The sequence below is a fragment of the Mus pahari genome, chromosome 9, assembly GCF_900095145.1.
Source record: "Mus pahari chromosome 9, PAHARI_EIJ_v1.1, whole genome shotgun sequence".
Taxonomy (NCBI): Eukaryota; Metazoa; Chordata; class Mammalia; order Rodentia; family Muridae; genus Mus; species Mus pahari.
In genome coordinates, this window is record NC_034598.1 from 80,912,912 (window position 1) to 80,934,870 (window position 21,959).

The following is a 21,959-nucleotide window of genomic DNA, read 5'->3' on the forward strand; positions in this document are numbered from 1 at the left end:
AGTGAGTAAAGGTAATTGCTGCAAAGCCTGATGACCTGAGTTTAATTCCTGAGCCCTACATGGTAGGAGAGAGCCCTCCCAACCACTGTCCTTTCTCACTCTAACACTAACACACACACACACACACACACACACATTAATTTTTTTCTTAAAAAATGAAAAAAAAAAGAAACCAAAAATTATAAAGAAAATTTAGAAAGAACTCAGGTATAACAATCAGTCTCTTAAGTCCTGTAGTGGCCCCAGATGTTACGCTATAACTCATGTCACTGCTTGTGTACTTGATCTGCAGCACATCCAACAACTTGACAATCACAGTGTGCAGCTTCCTGAGCTCATTTCTTAGACCACTTCTGTGCTCTCTGAGGAATATCAAAACAGCAATCTCTTTCCCTTCTAGGCCTAAAGACTGTCAAAGACATTGCCTTCGAAGCTGTGTGAGTTCAGTTGGCATTGCACAATCAAATGATCCCATTAAATTACTCTATGGGAGCTCCACAGGGTCCTCTGCCTCTCTCTTGATTGAATTGGACTGCTTGTCACTGTGACTTACATCATTCTGTTTTGAATGGATAAAGCAATGCATATTAGGTCACTGAAGGGTAACTTAACTTATTTTCAGAAGTAAAATAAAAATAGCTACAGACAGTGCCCAAACAGTGTATGAAACTGCAGGGGGCATTCTAAGACACTTACCCGCCCGGGTTGCACAATTTCATGGTGTCCACTTAAGCTGTACTGAATTTGCATGAGCTTCTGAAAGTTGTCCTACAGGAGAGAAGGCAGAGCACATGAAGGCTAGCCTTCCAGCTTCCACAGTGTAGTGAAGGCTAGCCCTCCAGCTTCCACGGTGTGCCAGCCCTTGATTTCCAGATACTTACCCCTTGCTTCATGGTGTCATTGGCATGGTTAGCTACCTCTATGACGACAGCCAGGGCATCTAAAATGTGCAGGAAGAGAAAGGGCATCTGGTTGTTACCAAGGAAGGAGTTCTAACATTAACCAGTCCAGCTGACGGAAGCCCTACTACACAGTAACTAAACTGAGGGGAGCTTAGCTGCCTGTGAGTAGCCAGAACCACAGACATTAAGATTCAGTGAGGGTAGAACAAGGAGGTAACAGGCAAAAACAAAACAAAACAGACAAAACGCGCAACCTTATCACTGTCATTGAAGGAAGCATGGGTGTCTTTATATAGCAATCCCTACCAGAGGCCAGAACTTACGCACCTGACACTATCTCCACGGCCCAGCCTCACAGTCACCCTGGATATGCCCAGGCTTATCTCTGGCTTGCTGCAATTTGTAGTGAGCAGGGTTGAGAACCTTAGGACTGAGTGGATGATGATAAAGATGCTGCTATTGGTCACCTGATGTTCAACCTTCTGGCCCCAAGCCATCTCCGTAAGAGATGCTGACAACTCTACCCTTCTAGCAGTGAAGACATACTTGTTTCGCTTCCCCTCACCCCGGTCCAATCCAGCCCACGGCTGCCCTCCACACCATCTACTCCCTTCTTCTGACCACACAGTGCACCTATCTCACTGTTCGCTGGTTATTTCAGGTGACACTAGATGGTTTCCATGGATCAAGATCCTCCATCTCAGACTCTTTATTTACTTCATCTACAGCATCATTGACAATTTCCTTAAAGACAGAAATCTTGAAACATGGGTCAGAGGCTCGGGGCTCTGTTTGCCAAGATCACTGTAATAAGGATAAGAGGGGGTGTCCTGGGAACAAACCAAGCCTTGTGCGTGCTGCATGAACCCTGTACTGGTGACCCATAACCTCAGGTCTTATGGCGTTCTCTTCCCGAGACAGACTCAGGCCAGCAACACCCACTCTTCCTCTGTCTATTCAAGTTCATCTACAGTCCTGCTTTTTCCTAAGCCAAAATTCTTTGCCCCTACAACTGTCATATTTCCTCTTTCTAAATGACTCAGTTCAGCTCAGGGCACCCTTACTCTCAAGCTATCTCCTCTATTATTTATTTTAATGGAGATTTTAAGTTTCTTCATCTTCTAGACTGTCTTTATAGAGGACATAAATTATCATTGCAGGCAACCTCAAACTTTTCTTTTAAATAAAATACTAGCGTAACTATGGGCTGTGGGTGTTCTTCAGTGGTAGAGCCTTTGCTTAGCCTGTGTCCTGAACTGAATTTACAGTATCACAAACAACAATTACAGCAGAGAAACTAAGCCAGGAATAGAAGCGCAGACCTTGGCACTCAGATGAGGCTGAGGCAAGAGGATTATGAGTTCAAGGCCACTGTGCCTCAAAACAAAATAGCAAGACCCAGTGGCAAATATACAGAACTGGGGCACTTTGGTGGAAGGGTAAAGAATTCAAGGTCACCCTTGGCTACACAGCAACTTTTTTTTTTTTTTAAAGATTTATTTATTTTATGTATGAGTACACTGTCTTTCTCTTCAGACACACCAGAAGAGGGCATCAGATCCCACTACAGATGGTTGAGAGCCACCATGTGGTTGCTGGGAACTGAACTCAGAACTTCTGGAAGAGCAGTCAGTGCTCTTAACCGCTGAGCCATCTCTTCAGCCGGACACGGCAACTTTTAAGTCAACCTATACTATAACTATAAACTTTGTTTTAAAAGACCAAGCCAAGTCAACAAAAGATAAAACAACGAAACACAAATGGAAGAGATTGGAGACACAAAGTAACTATGAGGCAATGATTCTGAATCTCTAAAACTGGCTTTGAAACAAGCACTTTTTTTAAAAAAAACTTTATTTTATGAGTGTTCTGCCTGCATGTATATGCGCTGTGTGCATGCCTGGTGCCTGCAGAGGTCGGACAAGGACATCAGCTCCCCTGGGCCTGGAGTGAGAGATGGCTCTGAGTCAGCACGTGGGTGCTGGGAACTGAACACTGGCCCTCTGCAAGGACAAGTGCTCTTAACTGCTGAGGTGCACCTCCAGCCCCCATGCTCACTCAGGTTCGAAATCTGAAGATCCACAGAATACATAAGAATATGCTCAAAATTCGAACACTGATGGAGTGGACGCAGACTTGTTTAATGAATGTCTGAAGACACAGAGGTAAGCCTGGAAGAGCGTATGAAGAGAAACTGAAAGGCCAACCAGAGTTAGTCTGAGCTGGAGAGGCAGGGAGGAGGCTCAGAGAATACACTTCCTTGTGCTCTGTAGGTTATTGGCCTTACTAAAAAGGCCAGCTATGGAGGCATGTGGGTGTGATTCTCAAACCTGAGAAGATCTTGGGCTTGAGGTCAGCTTGTAGTACATTGTAAAATCTTGTCTCCAAGAAGTGTATGTGTGTGGGGAGGGGTTGAGGTGTAACAGGGGGGAAGGTAGTAAGCCTCCAGCAACAAATGTTCTCCAAACAAGAGGCTTTTTTTTTTTTTTTTTTTTTTTGGTTTTTTGAGACAGGGTTTCTCTGTATATCCCTGGCTGTCCTGGAACTCACTTTGTAGACGAGGCTGGCCTCGAACTCAGAAATCCGCCTGCCTCTGCCTCCCTAGTGCTGGGATTAAAGGCGTGCGCCACTACTGCCCGGCTATGGGTTGCTTTGTCTATAGTGAGGGGTCAAGCTGTAACCCCAGGCTAGCCTCTTGATAATCCTCCTGTCTTAGCTTCCCAAGTACTAGGATTACATTTGTTTGTCACCATGCCTGGCTTAAACTTCATCCTTGACCTCTAGTTTAGTCACTTCATGGGAGTGTTTTCAAGTGTGAAATGACCTCATCGATCATCTGGTTCTGAAAGACAGAGGAATGGACATCTCCAGATTGAATCCACCTCAGCAGAGTGACAAGGAAGAGGTTTCCAGAACAGGCCAGGCCCACCCACTGCCCCGGAGGGCCGGCCTGTGAGTCTTCCGTGACTGCTATCACCTGCCTGGGGCAGCACTCTGTCAGGCTCCTGGGTAATAGTTTCAGCTGCCCTAGGGAACTTTTTAAAGGGAGCTCCCTATATGGGTTCTGTTCTCCGTGTATTTTCCCTTTACAGGCCTAAGTGAATATAACACAAACCCTGAGGCTGCAGTGGGGAGTTACCTTGGGTGTCTCTGTGGTCTACAGATTCTTCTAAGAGGTTCTTTAAGTAATCTAGAAAAGAAACAAACCGGAGTGTTTAGAACAATGCAGCGCACACGACCCCTAACTCATCTCCTTAATTGGATACTTCAGTTTACATTTAGCCCACCTCTGGAAGAACAAAACCCTGAGATCAGGAATGTAGAAACTGGAACTACACAAACTATACAGGAGGGTGGTTCTCAAACTGCCTAAAGCCGCAACCCTTTAATATATCACACTGTGGTGACCCCAAACTGCACATTATTTTCATTGCTACTTCATAACTGTAATTTTGCTGCTGATTTGAATCATAATGCAAATCTCTGTGTTTTCCAATAGTCTTAGGTGACCCCTGTGAAAGGGTCATTTAACCCTAAAGAGGGCGAGACCCACAGGTTGAGAACCGCTGTGTAAGTGTTAGGCTAAGAACTGAGCAGGGCCTGGAACACACACCTCTTACCTCGCCCTGACCAGAAGCAGAAGGGCGGAGGACCTAAGGCTTGAGGACAACACACCCTGAGCTACAGAGACAACTTGTCAAACGAAACAACCAACCATGCAAAGAAGACAGTGCAGCAGCGCAGGACTGACCCATCTCACCTAAGGCATACCAAAAATGCAATCCAGGTTTCCTAATGTTTCCTTAGTATGTTTAGTGCACCATACAGGAACCACCTTAATCTCAATACCTAGTTTGAAACCTCAAGGCATTAATGCACTGAAGGCCCAAGAGAGAGATTTTTCAATCTAATAATCTATCGATACTCAATAACCAAAGTAACTCCCCATGTGTTCTAAACCAGTACTTTCCCAAGGCAGCTCCATCTGCCCTCGGGAGACATCTGAGAAGGTCGGGAGACATTTTCCACTGTCCTCAGCTAAGGGGAGGGGTGTGTTACGGGTAATCTGGTGGTTGGAAGTTAGGGATCGAGGTGAACAACCTTGATACAGCCTCACAGCAGATAACCCAAATATCAACATGGCTATGGGCGTGAAACCCTAGGCTAGATGAACATGGCATGCAGACAACATCAACGACATGGGGAAAAGCTCTAGTTAATGAACCACTGGAAATCGAGGACACTTCCCTTGTTATCTATCCAGTTTCTTTCTTCCCTATCTCACCATCCCCCATTGCATGGTCTGTTGTGTACTTTTCTGGCCGTGTGTGTGTGTGTGTGTGTGTGTGTGTGTGTGTGTGTATAAAGCAGGGAGGAGGACTTGGGCATGGTCTATCACTGAACTACAACCTGTTCTTTAACCGAACAGTTTCCCAGGCTCTTCTCAGATGCCCCCATCTCCTTTGAACAGGATGTGACATATCAGTTACTTACTTCACGTTGCTCTTGTTTTGGAGATTCATATCCCATCACCCACTACCACACAGCAAGTCCCCTGAATAAAGGCTGACGTCAATGATCTCTAATGCCAGTAGAGGTGCAGAAAACAGGAAGAGAAAAGCACGTTTGGAAACTGCGTGCGTAAGATCCAGTCTCTGTTTAGCCGTATTAGGAACAGATATATCTTCTGCCAGTAGATTCATAAGTCATGCTTATAGGCAGATATGGAAGCTTGGATGTTAGCATGAGTTTTCCAAATGTAATGACAACAGATGCACTCAAACTGCTGAAACTCCACCATCTCTGCGATAATAACCTAAGTGCCCGTGGAGTCTGGAAATGAATATTATAAATATCCATCATGGTGGAAAACCTTACTTGGTGGTACATGTGACCATGTACCACCTTCTTGAGGCACAGCAAAGCTTCCATCTTGCCAGGGAAAGTCACTAGAAATTTAGATCTGAAGGCACCCCAAACGCACAGGGAGGAAGGCATGCCTCTGATGATATATAAAAGAAATCACAAAAATGATTGAAATATTCTGCTTACACACTATGCTTGGCCTCCTCTCAGATTAAAAAAAAAAAAAAAAATGCTACGCCAGGTGCATTGGCTCATGCCTGCCACTCTAGCTCTTAGGAGCCTGAAGCAAAAGGACTGTCTGGGCTCTAAGGCTAGCCTAGATTCCATGGCTGAGATTCGGGCTAGCCTAAACAACAGAAGGAGGATGGCGTTTGGGGACTGAACTCAGGCCATAAGGAATGGTAGTAAGTCCCTTTCCCTTGGAGGCGTCCCGCCATCCCAAGTTTCCTTTTTAATAGATACCCCTAACATCTGAGTGACTTCCCTTAAGTTTGTCGTTAGCTGAAGAGTCCTGATAGGAAAGCTGATCGACCTGAATGTCAGACTCATGGCAAGTTGCTCTTCAGTTCTTGCTCATCTACACAGATATATTCCTACAGAAGGAATTACTCGTTTACCCTAGGGAAGCTTTCTGGAAGACATGCATATTAGGAGAACCTGAACTCAGCATCATTTTCCAGAGCCTGATAAGCATTTAAGTTGCATTTGTCTGGTTGTTTGGACTAGTGTTCAAACTAGGTGCTGGCCTACCAACATGAAGTTTTACAAACAGTTGAGTACAGTTGCTACACAGAACATACACTAAAGATGCTGCCACCCCAAGCTATTCTTTACTGGTTTATTTTTATTTCATGTGCATTGGTGTTTTGCCTGCATGTGTGTCTCTGTGAGGGCCTGCAATCCCCTGGAGACACAACAGACAGTTGTAAGCTGCCCTGTGAGTGTTGGGGATTGAACACCGGTCCTCCGGAAGAGCAGCCAGTGCTCTTGACGGCTGAGCCATCCCTCCAGCCCAGCTTCAACAAGCTAGTCATCAAGGAAGGAATGCAGTTAAACTGGCCTTCTGCCAATTAAAAAAAAAAAACATGACATCGGTCTCTACAATTCGACTTTGTAACTAACCCGCCAATCTGTCTATGATTCCCTTCAACAGTTATGAATCAGTCGGGACCTTGGCAGCAGCCAGCCATGGATAACTGCTGAGTGTGAGTCAGGCGGCACTGAAACCGCCCGCTGCCCATGACTGGCTATAGCCAGGGTGAAACCAGGAAGGGAGACCAGACAACCTGCATCCTCGTGGCCATTAGTTACCACCTCCCAGTTAGGGCCTGGCCCTGTGGAAACCTTCACAGCAATCATGGGGGCAGGAGATGTTCCAGCTGCCAGGTTAGACTTGCACCATCATGAGTTTCCTGCCCTGGCCTAAACTAATTAAGTATAAAGAGTTGTTTTAAAAAAAATAAAAAAATAAACGGTCTCAAAACCCAATGCGACTATTGCTGCTCTTTTAAATCAAAACTAGGAAAGAAGAAAACCAGAAGTGGTGGTGCCTGCCTGAGACCTCAGCACTTGGGACGTGAAGATCAGAAGTTGGAGACCTCATAGTAGAAGTAGAGAGGGAGAGGGAGAGGGGGAGAGGGAGGGAGAGGGGGGGAGAGTCAGAGAGGGGTGTTTGGGGAGACAGAAATGAGAATTACTGGTATATAGACATCACGAAATGCACCCTTAGGCCACCAGGTGGCGCCATTGATTGATTAACTCTTGAGCACTCTGTCCCTTATTGGGAGTGTGAAACTAACAGAAACACACCACGTGCAAGACCCAGGGATAGGAGACCTACCTTTCAACTCACACAAGGCCCAAGAGGAAAGGATCTGGGGGTGGGGGTGGGGCTGGGGGCGGGGATGGGGGTTCCTAAAACACTCCATATCTTCTTGAAGGCCTACATTTTCTACACCGGAGCTTCTAGTAAGCCTCACCCACTCTTAATCATCATCTACCAACTAAAAATAGAAACTACTTAGAGGTCAACCTTCAGTAAGGGTCAGTCATTGGCAGGAGTCTAGAACTTTCTGCCTCCAAAGGACCAGAGTCCTTGACTGTGCTGAAGGTGGTTGGTGGCGGAGATAGGAAATGAACTCTGGAGGAGGGTTGTTCCAGAGTCAAATGTTTCAAACAAGGCCCGCCCTGTTAGTTCAGATTTCTTCTTTCCTCTATAATCTGCGATGAGTTCTGTAACACATCCAAGAACTGCGGGATCACGAGAGAGGACATCGATTCATGCAATGAGCCTGGCTTTACAAAGTCTCCAAGTCAGAAACCAACAACGAGAAATTACCCTGGCCCTCCAAAGATCATGTTGTTGGAAACACGAAACAGACAAGAGGTCCAGACGTCAGCAGCTTGGGGGAGACTCCTGCATTTCTTTCTAAGGAACGGAGGGGAAGGGGAAGGCTGGAAGACCCTAAATACTCAATCCTTACGTGGGAGGTCTCCATCAAATCCCTTCCTGTGGATGGAAGACACCAAGAAACAAGACCTTTGGACCCGACGGGACCGATGCACATGGGACCTCGGAGGCCGTGGCAGCACGCACAGGGCTGGCGTGGAAAGGGTGCTAGCGCTGAGAGGGGAGGTGGGTATAAGCTCCTACCCCAAACCAGAAGCCTGGGTAATTATCTCCAACTGATAACTGCTCACAAAGGAAGACTCACAAACTTCACGTAAGGGGCTGCCCCACACCCAAAACAAAATAAACTCAATGATATTTTTGGAGACATTTTTCTTTCTCTGGGCATTTTCATTTTTTAACCTTATAGGTCTTTTGCTTACATACTATAGTTTCTGACTTTGAGTTTTATGGTGGGTGGGTGGGTGTGTTTCATGCTTTTTCTTTTCTTCTCTTTTTTTCCTGTTTGTTTTGTTTTACTCTAGTTTGTTTTCTGAAGAGAGAAAGAAGGCGTGAAGTTGGGTGGATGGGGAGGTGAGGAAGATCTGGGCTGAGACCAAGGAGGGGAAACAGTGATCAGAATATATGGTATACATTTTTTTCTTTTAAAGAAATTCTTCCTCCCCTGCTCTAGTAATGTCCAGCCAAGGAACAACCTTGTAACTTTTTTTTTTCAGTTCACTTTTATGTATCTTTTTTGACCAATTCATTTTTATGGTGTTGGAGATCAAACCCGGGCCTCACATGTGTTAAGCAAGCATTTGACTACTAAGGGCCACCAGACCCTATAGCACTTCTGGATATGAACAAGAATTGGCTAGTATTGTAGTATACAACAGTAATCCAGCTACTCCGGAGACTGAGACAGGAGGATTACAAAATTGAAGGACAATAACAAGACCCTGTCTGGGGCAGGAACCAACCAAATTAGACTGAAAAACAAATAAAACAATACACTATATAAAATAGTGTGAAACCTACTTTAATAAAATGCATTATAAGAAATGTGGCGAGTTGAATAATAATGAAGAAAATTTAAACCTTGACCATCTCTTTAAAATAACGTATACAATATTTTTTGAAATAGGTTCTCATGCAGCCCAAATTTACCTTAACTCCTGATCAATAACGCTTCCACTAATATAGGTATGTGCTACCCAGATGGATTCATATTCTTTCTCTTTCTCTCTCTCTCTCTCTCTCTCTCTCTCTCTCTCTCTCTCTCTCTCTCCCTTTCTTTCCTTTTCTTTCTCCTTCCTTCCTTCCTTCCTTCCTTCCTTCCTTCCTTCCTCCCTCCCTCCCTCCCTCCCCCCCTTCCTTCCTTCCTTCTTGCTATGGAACCCAGGCTGCCCTTGAGCTTTCAATCCTCCTGCCTCAGCTTCTTGAGTGCTGGGATTGCAGCTATTACTATCAGCATGAGCACAATTTTGGATTGTTTCCTTCTGGCTTTATAAATGCCTGGTGTGTCTTGGCAATCTATTTCATTGCCTGACAGTAGTCTTATATCTATTGTCCAGGCACAGTAGATGCTATGAAGAGCATCTTATCTCACTCCTGAAAGTTAACAGATTTGGATAAATGGTATAATCGTTTTAATTCTAATGCAGATCACCATCTTGATAATCTGTCCTCTTTCCATATTTCAAATTGCTGGGGGGGGGGTCACTATAAAAAAAATTAAGATTTTGAAAAACAGTCTCAAAAGGCTGGCCCTGGACTTGGTTGACCTTGAACTCTTGACCTTCCTGCTACTACCTCCCAGGTGCTGGAATTAGAAGAAAACGCACACTTCTCTAAAGATGCATCTAGCAACTTAAGGACTTCTTTCTGCTGTCTGCTACATATCCAGCCCACTCCACATGGAAGAACAGAACTAGTTCTGCCCCCCAATAACCATCAGACGCAGATGGTTTTTATTCAAATGTATTCCCAGTTATACTGAGCATACGGGTCAGAGCCATCTTCAGCCTGGACTAATTCCGTGAATATGTACTAGGGAAAAGTGTGTCCTTTGGGTGGACATTTAGGGAGAATCCCCATATACCATAACTGGGTGTGCATATGATAAAATCAGCTGCATCATGGGGAAGGCCCGTGCAATGTAGAAATATGGTTATTTAACTGAAATGTTTGTTAAAATAGGGGACCACTGAAACTATGTCCCTTAGTACTCAGGAATCCCTAGCCAACAGCCCAGGGCCCATGAGTACTCTCTTATGCTACTGTGCTACTGAACAGAGTTTCCTTGATACTTTGAAATCTGTGGATGCTTATTTCAATCCTTGTGTAAAGCAAGATGCCAAGGACCTGGACACACTGGGCTCAGATAGTGGGCACTGGTAACACCATTACTGATTAAAAAGTAGCATGACCCCTAACTCTAATTCTTCCATTTTTCAAATGCCTCTTCTAGTCCTTAAATAAGTGGCCTAGGCCTGCTGTTATAAATGTGGCATTTGTATAATCTAAAAGAGAGCCTTTATTCTATTTTATTTTATTTTATTTCTCTCAAGACTCGTGGCTTAGAATGCAAGAAACACCGTTCATGAGTTAGAAAAGGCTCCTTTTGTGGGTGATGGTGTTTTGTGGGTGATGGCCGAACCTGGACCTCAATTGAGTACCTTAATGCAGGGCAGAGTCAAGGAAAAAACAAAACAAAACAAAACAAAAAAACCTTTCTTATCTAGACAAAGCTTGATGATCTTGGTCCTGAAAGGGCAGCTTCAAAGAACTCAGGACCCAAACTGAGTCCACGATCATGCCGTGGTGAGATCTAATGGCACGTCTTAGGATGGGTGGACCCAGCTACACAGCCTTCTTACACTGGTGAGGCATGCCTAGAGTGCCCTGGAGAGGAGTCAAATGCAAAGGGAGCCTTTGAGAGATGATTCTGAGCTTTCCAAGACTCCCTTTCTTACTGAGTGAGCGATCAAGGCTGTCGGTTGATCAATCGGGAATCTCAAGGTCACAGAAAGGGCCTCTGGCACATTTAAGGCACTCTGAAGTGTAAAGGAACTCTCGCCCATATTTGTCCCTGCCGTCCTACAAACACAACAAAGTTAGACTTAGGAAGACAAGTGTACTTCACTATGCAGCAGCCAAATGAAGAATAAAGCAAATCTAAGCGTCAGAATGAGTTCAAGTGTAGCTGAATTTCCATGGTTTCTCCAATTGGAACACTTCCTGTGAGTCCCCACTTCTGACAAAGGCTGTGAGAGAGACTCTAGCGACACATTCTGCTCACTAAATCTCTGCCAAAACAAGTCCCAGAAACAGAGGCATTTGGCTCCTTTCAGGGAATCTGGGTCAAACTTGCACTAAGGATAGAAGAATAACTTTGTAGCAATCTCCACTGGTAGAACTTGGGTTTTCTGCAACCTTGAATAGACAAAACTGAGCACACAAAACTAGCAGACTAGAAACCGGCAGAATAGATTTGCACTAACCTTTATTGTTTTGTTTCTATAAAACAGGGTCTCCCTGTGTGGCTCTGGCTGTCTTGGAACTAGCAAAGCAGACCAGGCTGGCCTCGAACTCAAAGATCCACCTGCTTCTGCCTCCCAGGTGCTGGTATTAAAGGCATGAGCTATCTCACCCAGCTCCATTTTCATGAACCTTGATATGAAATAAGAGTTTCTATCAACCAGGAATCTTGGTAGCAAATCTCTGAAGTATTAACAACATTTGTGACTTTATTACCATTGAAATCCCAGATATTTTATGACAAATTATGGTTGAGGCAGACAACACAGAATACTGCATACTCTTATTGGCACTATCTCTAAATCACTCCATCTCCCATCAGGTCTTATTTAACTCAGTACTGAAGAAGCACACTTGCCTGCAATCCCGGCATTTGGGAGGACGGGATGCTCAAGGTCAGCCTTGCCTACATCATGAATCTGAGGTCGCCTGGGCCACAGGAACCATGTCTCAAAACAACAACACAACAGAACAGGTCTGAGTGTGCAGTTCAGGTGCTAGAGCATTTGCCTAGCGAGCACAAAGCCTTGAGTCCAAGGCCCAGTACTCTGTGAAGCAGGCAAGGCTGCATGCTGGAATCCTAGCTCTACAACATGAATCCAGGAGGACTCCATAGGAAGCGGTAGGCTGGTGAGGGCCACACGAGACTGTCTCAAAGGCCAAAGACAGACACACATACACAAAAGGCACACAATGTGCTTGGTACTTAGGTCGTCGGGCCTTTCCAAAACATTTAAATATTTCTGCAGATATAACTTATTTAATAGGATCTCTTAAAATGGCTTCCTAAAACTACAATTAAGAATGATTTACAACAGCCTAGGAGCTGGGCTAATTAACTGAATGGCACTATCCCCCTATCTCACATGGCTAGAAATGCCTCCATCAAAGCCCCTGGATGTGTGAGAAAGTAAATTCTTTGTCTAAGGTACGACCATCACTCTTTTAATAGCAAGTTGTGACCTACAGAAAATGTTGAGATGACGTGTTTAGTGTGGTGTGTGTGTGTGTGTGTGTGTGTGTGTGTGTGTGTGTTCTGAGACAGGGTCTTACTAGGCAACCCTGGCTGGCCTGGGAATTGCTATGTAGACATGCTGGCCGCCGGTGCTCCCTAGTGCTGTGATTAAAGGTATGGGCCACTAAGCCCGATTCAAAATGACTTTTGATGCACAGAATAGCTTTGGTTTTAAAATAAAATACTTGCTACAGGGGTTCTCAATAAGGACTTTTACCATTCTAAGTCTGCAGCTGAGCCTGCCTGTCACTCACGTTCACAGTCTCAGAACACTCTAACACATGTTTTTAATATCCCATTTTCTACCAACATTGAAAGTCTCAGATTTCTAAAAGCTAGAGGCAATTAATGTCACCTCAGACAAAGGCAAAGACTACAGGAAAGAGTCATAAAGCATATCACTAAAACAACTTTAATAGAACACACATATTTTGAACAAGATCAAAGAAATTACAATGAATCAAAGTTCAAAGGACGGCTGTTTCCCCATAGCTGTGGAAGCGGAAAAGATTTTCAGCAACATTTTAAATTATATACTTTTCAATATACTTTTTCCTCAGTGAGCCTTCCTGATTCGACTTCCTTCAATATCAATGTAACAATGTTCCCTAAATTAAAAAAAAAAAAAAGGCTCTTATGGAGAAAAATTCTATTATAGAATATAGGTAGAATTAAAAAAGTCCAAAAAAGTCTATGAGTCATTTTCAAACAACAGAAGATGAAAAGGGATTTGGCTTTTATATTACTTACATATTTTTATGTGCATAAAAGAGCCCTTCGAAGGGAAGAGGTGACCCTTCCAAAACTCACAGGTGGCAAGACACACACACATTTTAGGGAGAGAAGAGGAGCGCAGTGGTAACCTGAGTAGCTGACACAGCCTCCAAGAGGACGGCCTGTGAGGCAAGGGCCATTACTGTGCTGTCTGCCCTTCCCCGGTGTCCAGGACAGGGCTGGTCTGTAGCACGTGCTGAGGGAGTGATCAATGAATGAGAAAACTGAGCCCTGAGCCTGGGAGGCCACACTTCAGCAAAGGGAAGTAAGAGCTGCAGAAGCTGGGGCTAGAAACCGAGGTCTCTAGACTGTAGATAAGTGTGCTCTCGACTTTCCTAGTATGCAAGGGAATGCTGGGATCAGCTGACTGTCTGAACCTGCTGAGCAGGCCTGGGGTCTTGGAGCAATTCCTACTACAAACGTAAATAGGCAAATGCATTAAGTAACAAGTAGATCAATCAGCACCATCGAATAAGCAGGATCAAAGTACATACACCTTAGGCAGGGAAATGAAGCAGGGAATGATATTAGGTGGCACGGCCAGTATGAAGACATTTCTATAGCATGGAGTGGGTGGGTGGAGAAAACTCTGACCTGGATCACAACAGGAGCAGGAACGAAGGGAAAGGAGAACCTGGAGATCCTACCAGGAAGGGAGCTTAGTGCTTGTGGAAGGGCCTGAGTCATGGAAGTCTGCTTTCAATATCAAACACTGTGTAGTGATCTGTCCACCCAGCACATTCATGGTGCTCTTGCAGGAGGATTCTGAACGTCAAGAAAAGGAGCAACTATTGTTTCCTAAGCCTTTCAGTTGGTCTTTGATATGGGGTCAAGATCCATGAGTCCCAGATAGCTTGTTCCTCCAAGAGATGAGAAAGAAGCAACTGACCCTGCGACTGTGCGGTGTCTGCTTTCCTCCTGCCTGCCACTTCATAATTTCCATCCTTTCCAACTCAAGAGGATCTGGCATCCCACACACTCAGGACAGGGCCTGACTGTGATGCATAAGCCTTGACCAGTCAACACAAGAGTGAAATGTAAAAGCATTGGGAATTCATAGGTAACTCACTCACAGTGCATCCCTGAGCACTTCACACTATATGCATCCACAAAGATCTTATTTTGAGTACATTTTAGGGAACTACTACCAAGAACTACTGGATTTATTTTAGTGGTGCTTGAGGATACGAGTCATGGCCACATGCTTTATAACTGGAGGATCAACAAGGACTTCCACTAAGAATTTAGTTGGATTTTTTTTACTCCAATGGAGAGAGAACTCAAGTTCTCCTATGGGTGAAAAACACTGAAAAACAAAACAAAACTAAACTAAACTAAACAAAAACCCAGGGTGGCTAAACAGCAGCAGAGACCACTGCCTGTGGGGACACCACTCACTATTCTCTGAGAGAAATATCACATCTTATCAGTCCTTTGTCTATGCATTTCTCAGACTCCCTGAGTCATGAAACAGAGGCAAGTTCAAGTATACTTACAGGGAGGCAGGCAGGAATCTTTCCCTACTCTGCGAACCACCTAGATGATAATCAGCGTCAGCAGCTGATTCAAACAAAGGCTTATTGTTCCTTTTCTCTACTGTAAGGTCCCTACACTTGAAACTGCAAGGCCTTGGGAGGATTAAGCCATTTGAACTTGGTTTTCCAAACATGGGACCCCAGTTAATCAATTAAACAGATGCAGACTTAAGACTTAACATCCAGACTGGAGAGATGGCTCCGCAGTTAAGAGCCTGTATTGCTTTTAGTGAGGACTCAGGTTCAATTCCCAGCTCTCTAGGGTGGGCCACAGCCACCTCTAACTCCAGTTCCAGAGCATCTGATACACTCTTTCTGATTTTGATGAGCACCAAGCATGCATGACGTATATATAGGTATATATATATATATATATATATATATATATACACACACACATATATAGGCATACATACATATATATGCACACACATACATACATATAAGAAGATTCCTACAAGTTCCAGGAAGCTTAGGTTAAATAATGCATTCTAGGCCAGCCTAGGCTCTTGTACAGACTATATCTATATGCTTTTCAAAAATATATACCAAAATGAAAATAACTCCAAGAGCTAATGTGTTGGAATATATCTATAATTCTAGCACTTATTAGTCTGAAGCAGGAGGATTAGTGAATCTGAAGCCAGTCTGGGCTACAATAGCAATTACTAAAGCAGCCAGGACTGCATGACAAAACTTTGCCTCAAACAACATTAAAATTAAAACTTAAGAACCCACCAACCCCTTGAAAGAAGAAAAACTTGAGAGTCTAGTCTCACATGATGTTGGCATTATAAAACAACAACAAAAAGTCTGTTTGCTTTGATTACAGACACATGCCACCATGCCCCATGTATCCAAGGCTTCAGGCCTACCAGGCAAGCACTTTACCAACTCAGCTGCACCCACAGCCCCAAATCCATTTTCTTAGAAACAGATAGACTCTTGCAAGTTGTCCTCTGTCATTCACACGTGTGTTATGGCACACATGTGCACACATACCTCACACAACACACGAACAAGTAAGTAAACGTAATAAAATGTCATGAATGATGACGCTTGCCTGTAATCCCAGCATTCAAGAGGCTGAGGAGGAAATGCAAGTAGTTTGAGGTAAACTTTGTTGTCTCCACAATGAAACTTGTCTTAAAAAGACAACACACATAGTTTTAAAAGTTTGTTTTTCTCATTTCTCCACCCAAAACAACTTAGCATTCAATCTAACTTAAACACAGGCAGCTTTTGAACACGTAGACCAGCCACAGTACAGGGGGAAAAGATATCTTTTACATTTTCATTTTCAGTAGCTGGATCCTTCCTTCTCACATCTGTAGCCACAGTTGTCTTTGGCCACTAAAAGCAATCCTCCTTCCACTGCTGTGACAATGGCCAGTGCTACTGAGTAGCTCGTTACAACAGAACATCAGATTTATCTAGCAAAAACACTGCGTGTCAGCACTTCCTCTTGTCCTGTAAATTAATAATCTCAGCCAGGAGCAGAGGAAGGCAGATGGGCAGGATTTCCTCAAACTATTTGTGTAGCTTTGTGTTATTCTAGAGAGAAATCCAGTGCCTAATTTACAGTTAGGAATTCAAATTCAGCTCTTGATACACCTTGGCTGGCAGGTCCCAGGTCAGAAAGAAAAGGACCTCCCATCTTATCACGACCAATCCAGGAAAGCCTGTCACATCTGCTCAAGGAACCTGAGCAAAAGCTGCTTTTCCAGTGTTCACATACACCTCTAATACTCTTGGTTTAGGAGCACCTGACTAAGGAGACAGAATGCACATCATTTTTCCAAGGACGATAGTCACAGCCAAGTACCTCACATTCTATTGATACCAAACCCCATATATCTATCTATTGAGCTGTAGTGGCATTTCAATGTTCTTATCCACTTTGACACAAAGTATAATGTATATATATATATGTGTGTGTATACATATATATACATACATGTATATATACGTATATATACATACATGTATATATACGTATATATACATACATGTATATATACATATATACATACATGTATATATACATATATATACATACATGTATATATATACATATATATAAAATTTCTCTCCCTCCTCAATACATTTCAGCAAATATCAGTAGACATAACAGAATACATAAGATGGTATCTTTGGCACCAACATTATGTGTATTAGTTTCTGTTATGACATCAAACCACCTAATCTTTACAAGCTTAGTATCTTGTGTATGTTATAATGGTAAGTTTTAAAGAGTCAGGGAATAAAAGTACCCAAGTACATGTGCATTCATCCAAATCATACCTCATATTCCCTTGTAAACTCCCAAAAGTCTAAAACCTTGCAAACGATAGTCAATATACCCAAATAATAACAGAAAGGATACTGTCACGATTGCTAAGAACAGCTAATATTATTAGAACTTACTATGCACAATGTCTTATTCATAAGGATCATGCATATAATTTAGTTCATTAATCAATCCTCAAAACAACAGAGGAAAGTATTAGGGTCACCAGGACAGTGCTGTACAAGCTTACAGGAGGTGAAAAAATACCTCCTTGGGATTAATAACATTACTGGAGTGAAACAACACAGGATGAGGGTTGATGTGGTGAACGATGCTCAGAACAGAGGGCACATGCGACCTACATGAGTGCCCTGAGGCAAGTGTGGACGCTGGATGGTCAAAAAGCCAAAGTGGTTCAGTTCTAGTGATGCAGTTCATCTACCAGGTAGTGGTTAGGGAAGACAAAGAGGGCATGCTTAGGAAAGGCTGTGCTCAGTAAGGGCATGTGGCGCCACTTGGCTGGTAAGGTTTGGAGACCCTCACCTGTCAGTAGCAGCCTGTACTGAGGGATCCTCTGAACTGGCTTTAGCAGGTAGTGCTTCAGGGCCAGGTTGGCACATCGAGGGCTCATCTGAAGGGAAAAACAAGGCATTCAAAGTAAGCCCATTGGGTTTTCAGAAGCAGAGAATCCAGCACATACGAAGAGAATTCAGAGATGCTTCCTTTTGTAAGACGCAGTGGTCTTGCAGCCAGGGAGACTGACTGGAACCATCAAACCCACCTCTCCACTGATTCTGAAGCTGCTGCTTCTAAGAGCACTGGTTCACAACCATCCCACAGAGTGTGGTGTCCACAGTTGCAGTCCCTACTGGGGATGTCCTAGCTTCCACTCAAGGGACATCTGTCAGTTCAATCCTAACCAAGAAGGGAATGCATGACCTCTTAAATAAGGAAGCAGATCTGAAACTATTGGTGGTTAGATTCAAACGATAGTCAGAGCCCTGTGGTCAATATACTTAACACATCGTAACAACAGGGTGCTGGGAGTGCTGCAGAAATTAAAGCTCAGAGCAGTCTCACTAAGTGCCCTTAGGAGAATGAAGAATGTAAAGATCTTGTTGGACGAGTAAAAGACAGGCAGGTCAGAATGAATACGCCTGACTGTAATATCTTCCTTGGGGGTGTGTATGTGCTGGGCGTAGAACCCAGGGCATGGCAAATGCCAAGCACATGTGCTGCTCCTGAGGTATATTGCTAGCCTTGGGACATTCTGACTTGACCAATAAGCCATGTGATTCTCCTTAAAACTGTCTCCCTTGGTATGTAGAATAAACAGTTATTTCAGTCTATTCCTGAGCTTCGTTCAGTCAGGGAGCTGACTGCGTGGTAGGATCAAGATGAGCATGCGCATGTGTCCTTGCACTGCCTACGAGACAGAACCTTCTATGCGGCTCAGGCTGGCTCTCTGGGTGCTAGGATTATAGGATGTACCGTGATACCCAGTGATGCCTCCTTTTATGGATGGCATTGAGAGGAGAGGAGAGGAAGAGCAGGAAAGACTGCAAATTATTTTCAAAGCATAAGTAGTTGCCTCTTGCACAAAGGAGTATAAAGTAAAAATCTGCAACACTATAATATTTTTGAAACTTTTCACTCCTTATTTTGTGAGGCTAGACTTTACTGACCATTTTAGTAAAAGAAATAAACACTAAAATATAGTAACCCAAATTGATAAGAGTAAAAATTAAACTAATTGTTTTTGAAAAGTATGCAATGCAAGTGCTCAGGAGGTAGAGGCAGGTGGACCAGGGATCAAATACAGCTCTGACTGCAAAACCACGACCAGAGGCGAGTCTGGGATACAGTGTGCAATATCATTATCAGTTTATCCTAACAAATTTGCACCTCCAAACTTTCAGTCACAACACAAAGCTTTAGCTGGTACATAAAATAAAGTAAAGGCAAAGATTTTAACTTTGATGCTAAAACCATTTATTTACTTATCTAACAAAAATTATGTTCCTTTCCATTATTGTATGTGAAGCTGTCAGACAAATAGAAGAAAATGTTAGTCTGAAAATAGGAAAGGATTCCTTCATATTCAAATTCATCAAGGCAGAAGGCAGAATCGGGATGGCCAGTCAGGGTGGAAGAGAAGGACAAGTTAATGTTTAATGGCCATGGAATTTCAATTTTGCAAGACCGTGCAGGTTTTAGAAAGATCGTTGCACAATATTTCATGCGACAGAATTATATACAAAGTGGCTAAGATCATAAGTATATATGATTTGACCACAGGCTTAAAGAACTAAGATTATTTGTTGACTCCTTAGTTTATTTAGTGTGTGTGTGTGTGTGTGTGTGTGTGTGTGTGTGTGTGTGTGTGTGTGTACGCGCATACGCGCGCACATGCACGCATGTGTGTAGGTGTTTGGTGCACATGTGCCCCAGCATGCATGCTGAGGTCAGGGGACAGCTTTCAGGAGTCAGTTCTCTCCTGCCACACGTGGGATCCCAAACATGGCAACAAGCACCTTCATGCTCTGAGCTAGCTTGTTAGCCCTCTTTTGGTTTCTGAGACAGGGGTTCATGGTATCCATGCTGACAGGAATTCGGTATGTACCTAGGGATGAGCTAAATTTCTCATCTTTCTGCCTCAGCTTCTCATGTCCTGGGAGCACAGGCCTGCGCTGCCACAGCCAGCTGATGGGAACCGAAAGCCAGGATTTCCAGGCCATTGTGGTTATACAGTGAAACCTTGTTTTAAACAAACTAACTAGCTAACTACCTCTAATCAGAATATTGTCTGCCCGATTTAAACAGTACAATGTGCAACAATAGATCTTCAGAACGGAATCTTGGACTGTGTGAATTTTCACTGGTTTATTTGATCAATTAATCCCTAAGATTTAGAAGAGATTATTATTATTATCATCTATTTATTTATTTATTTATTTATTTATTTATTTATTTATTTATTTATTTTTGAGANAGNGTTTCTCTGTCCTGGAACTCACTATGTAGAGCAGGCTAGTGTCTAACTCAGAGATCTGCCTGCCTCTGCCTCCCAACTGCTGAGAGTAAAAGCCACCACTGCCTGGCAAAGGAGATTATATTTTATCTTTTTATTCAAACATTTTGTTTTCAATGACCATAAAAGACTAAGGAATAAAAAAAAAAAAGAAAAAAGAAAAAAGAAAAAAGCTGAACATTATACGATAGCAATTACCTCGAATTCTCTGACAACCGCGGCGAATCCTGGATTTTTCTTGCACTGCTCATCCAGCAAAGCAATGTTCTTATCAAATTCTTTGATGTATGTGGAATACATTTTTAAGTATGGCCCCTTCTTTACAAAGATATCAGCAATTCTTTGTTGTTCTGTCCTATGGATAGAGGATACACAAAAACACAAATGCAGTCATTAATGTGTCTGAGGCACAGCTATGTCACAAGCTCCTCTCTTTTTTTCCCCCTCTTCAAAACCTACCCAAGTCGGGCAGTGGTGACACGCCTTTAATCCTAGCAATTGGGAGGCAGAGGCAGGCAGATTTCTGAGTTCGAGGCCAGCCTGGTCTACAGAATGAGTTCTAGGACAGCCAGGACTACACAGAGAAACCATCTCGAAAATGCCAAAATGCCTAAATAAATAAATAAATAAATAAAACAAAAACCCAAACTATCCAAGATGGCTGCTCTTCATCACTGGCCCTGCCACAAACCCATCTTGTCCAAACTGTCATCTCTGACTGGTCTCCCTTTTTCCATTCTTGTCCTCTCGATTCTGTTCTTCAGAGCAGCAAGAGTCTAAAAAATGTACATCCTATTGTGTGATTTCCAATGACGGCTTCCTTTCAGTGTGTGTGTGTGTGTGTGTGTGTGTGTGTGTGTGTGTGTGTGTGTAGATGGTTTTACTAAGCTACCCAGACACTAGCCTTGAACTCACGATCTGCCTGTTTCAGCTTCTCTCCTGCTATGATTACAGCTCAGTGCTCTGACACCCAGCTCCAAGGACCTTCTACTGCACTGAGAATAAAGATGCATTCCATACACACATGGGCTACTACGCTTTCCTGTCTGTCAGACCCAGGACATGATTCTCTTCCCCATTTCCTATACTGCAGAACTTCTTTGTGGTCTTTAAACACACCAGAGTCCATTCCCATGTTGTGGCCTTTGACTAAGCCCCACTTGAATGTCTGTTCCAAGAAAGTAAGACCTTTGTATATTATGTGTACAATATGATACACTTATCATACATAGATAACCAACCAGCACAGTAGATAGCCAAACCCTGGAAAATGAAATGGCTGTTAAGTATGGTGGCTCACTCCTATAATTCTGGTACTCGGAAGGGCGAGACAGGAGGATCACTCTGAGTTCAAGATCAGACTACATTACATAGTGGTTCCTAAGCCAGGGCAGCTACAAATCGAGGCACTGAAAAAAATTCAATATAATAACTTATTTCAAAAAAATCAGCTAGACAAGGAGGCAACACGCATGCTGCTCCTATTACACGGGGTGGTGGTAGCTGAAAGGCCTGGGATTCCTTAACGACAGTTCCTTGTTTCTCAAGACTCTACCCCAACCAAACTGAACTGCCAGCAGGCGGCGGGGGGAGAGAGAGAGAGAGAGAGAGAGA

General features: G+C 43.5%; 1 protein-coding gene across 1 annotated transcript in view; it reads right to left on the minus strand.

The window, feature by feature from the left end:
- The window catches only part of Fgd6 (FYVE, RhoGEF and PH domain containing 6), a 108,825-nt gene that overhangs the window by 18,934 nt on the left and 67,932 nt on the right, over nucleotides 1–21,959 (minus strand). Inside the window, exons 7-11 of the mRNA XM_021204981.1 lie at nucleotides 20,544–20,700; nucleotides 17,858–17,945; nucleotides 4,042–4,092; nucleotides 882–940; nucleotides 697–768 (exon numbers count right to left, since the gene is read on the minus strand). Coding sequence (XP_021060640.1) covers nucleotides 697–768; nucleotides 882–940; nucleotides 4,042–4,092; nucleotides 17,858–17,945; nucleotides 20,544–20,700 — 427 coding nt within the window. The remainder of the gene's footprint in view (nucleotides 1–696; nucleotides 769–881; nucleotides 941–4,041; nucleotides 4,093–17,857; nucleotides 17,946–20,543; nucleotides 20,701–21,959) is intronic.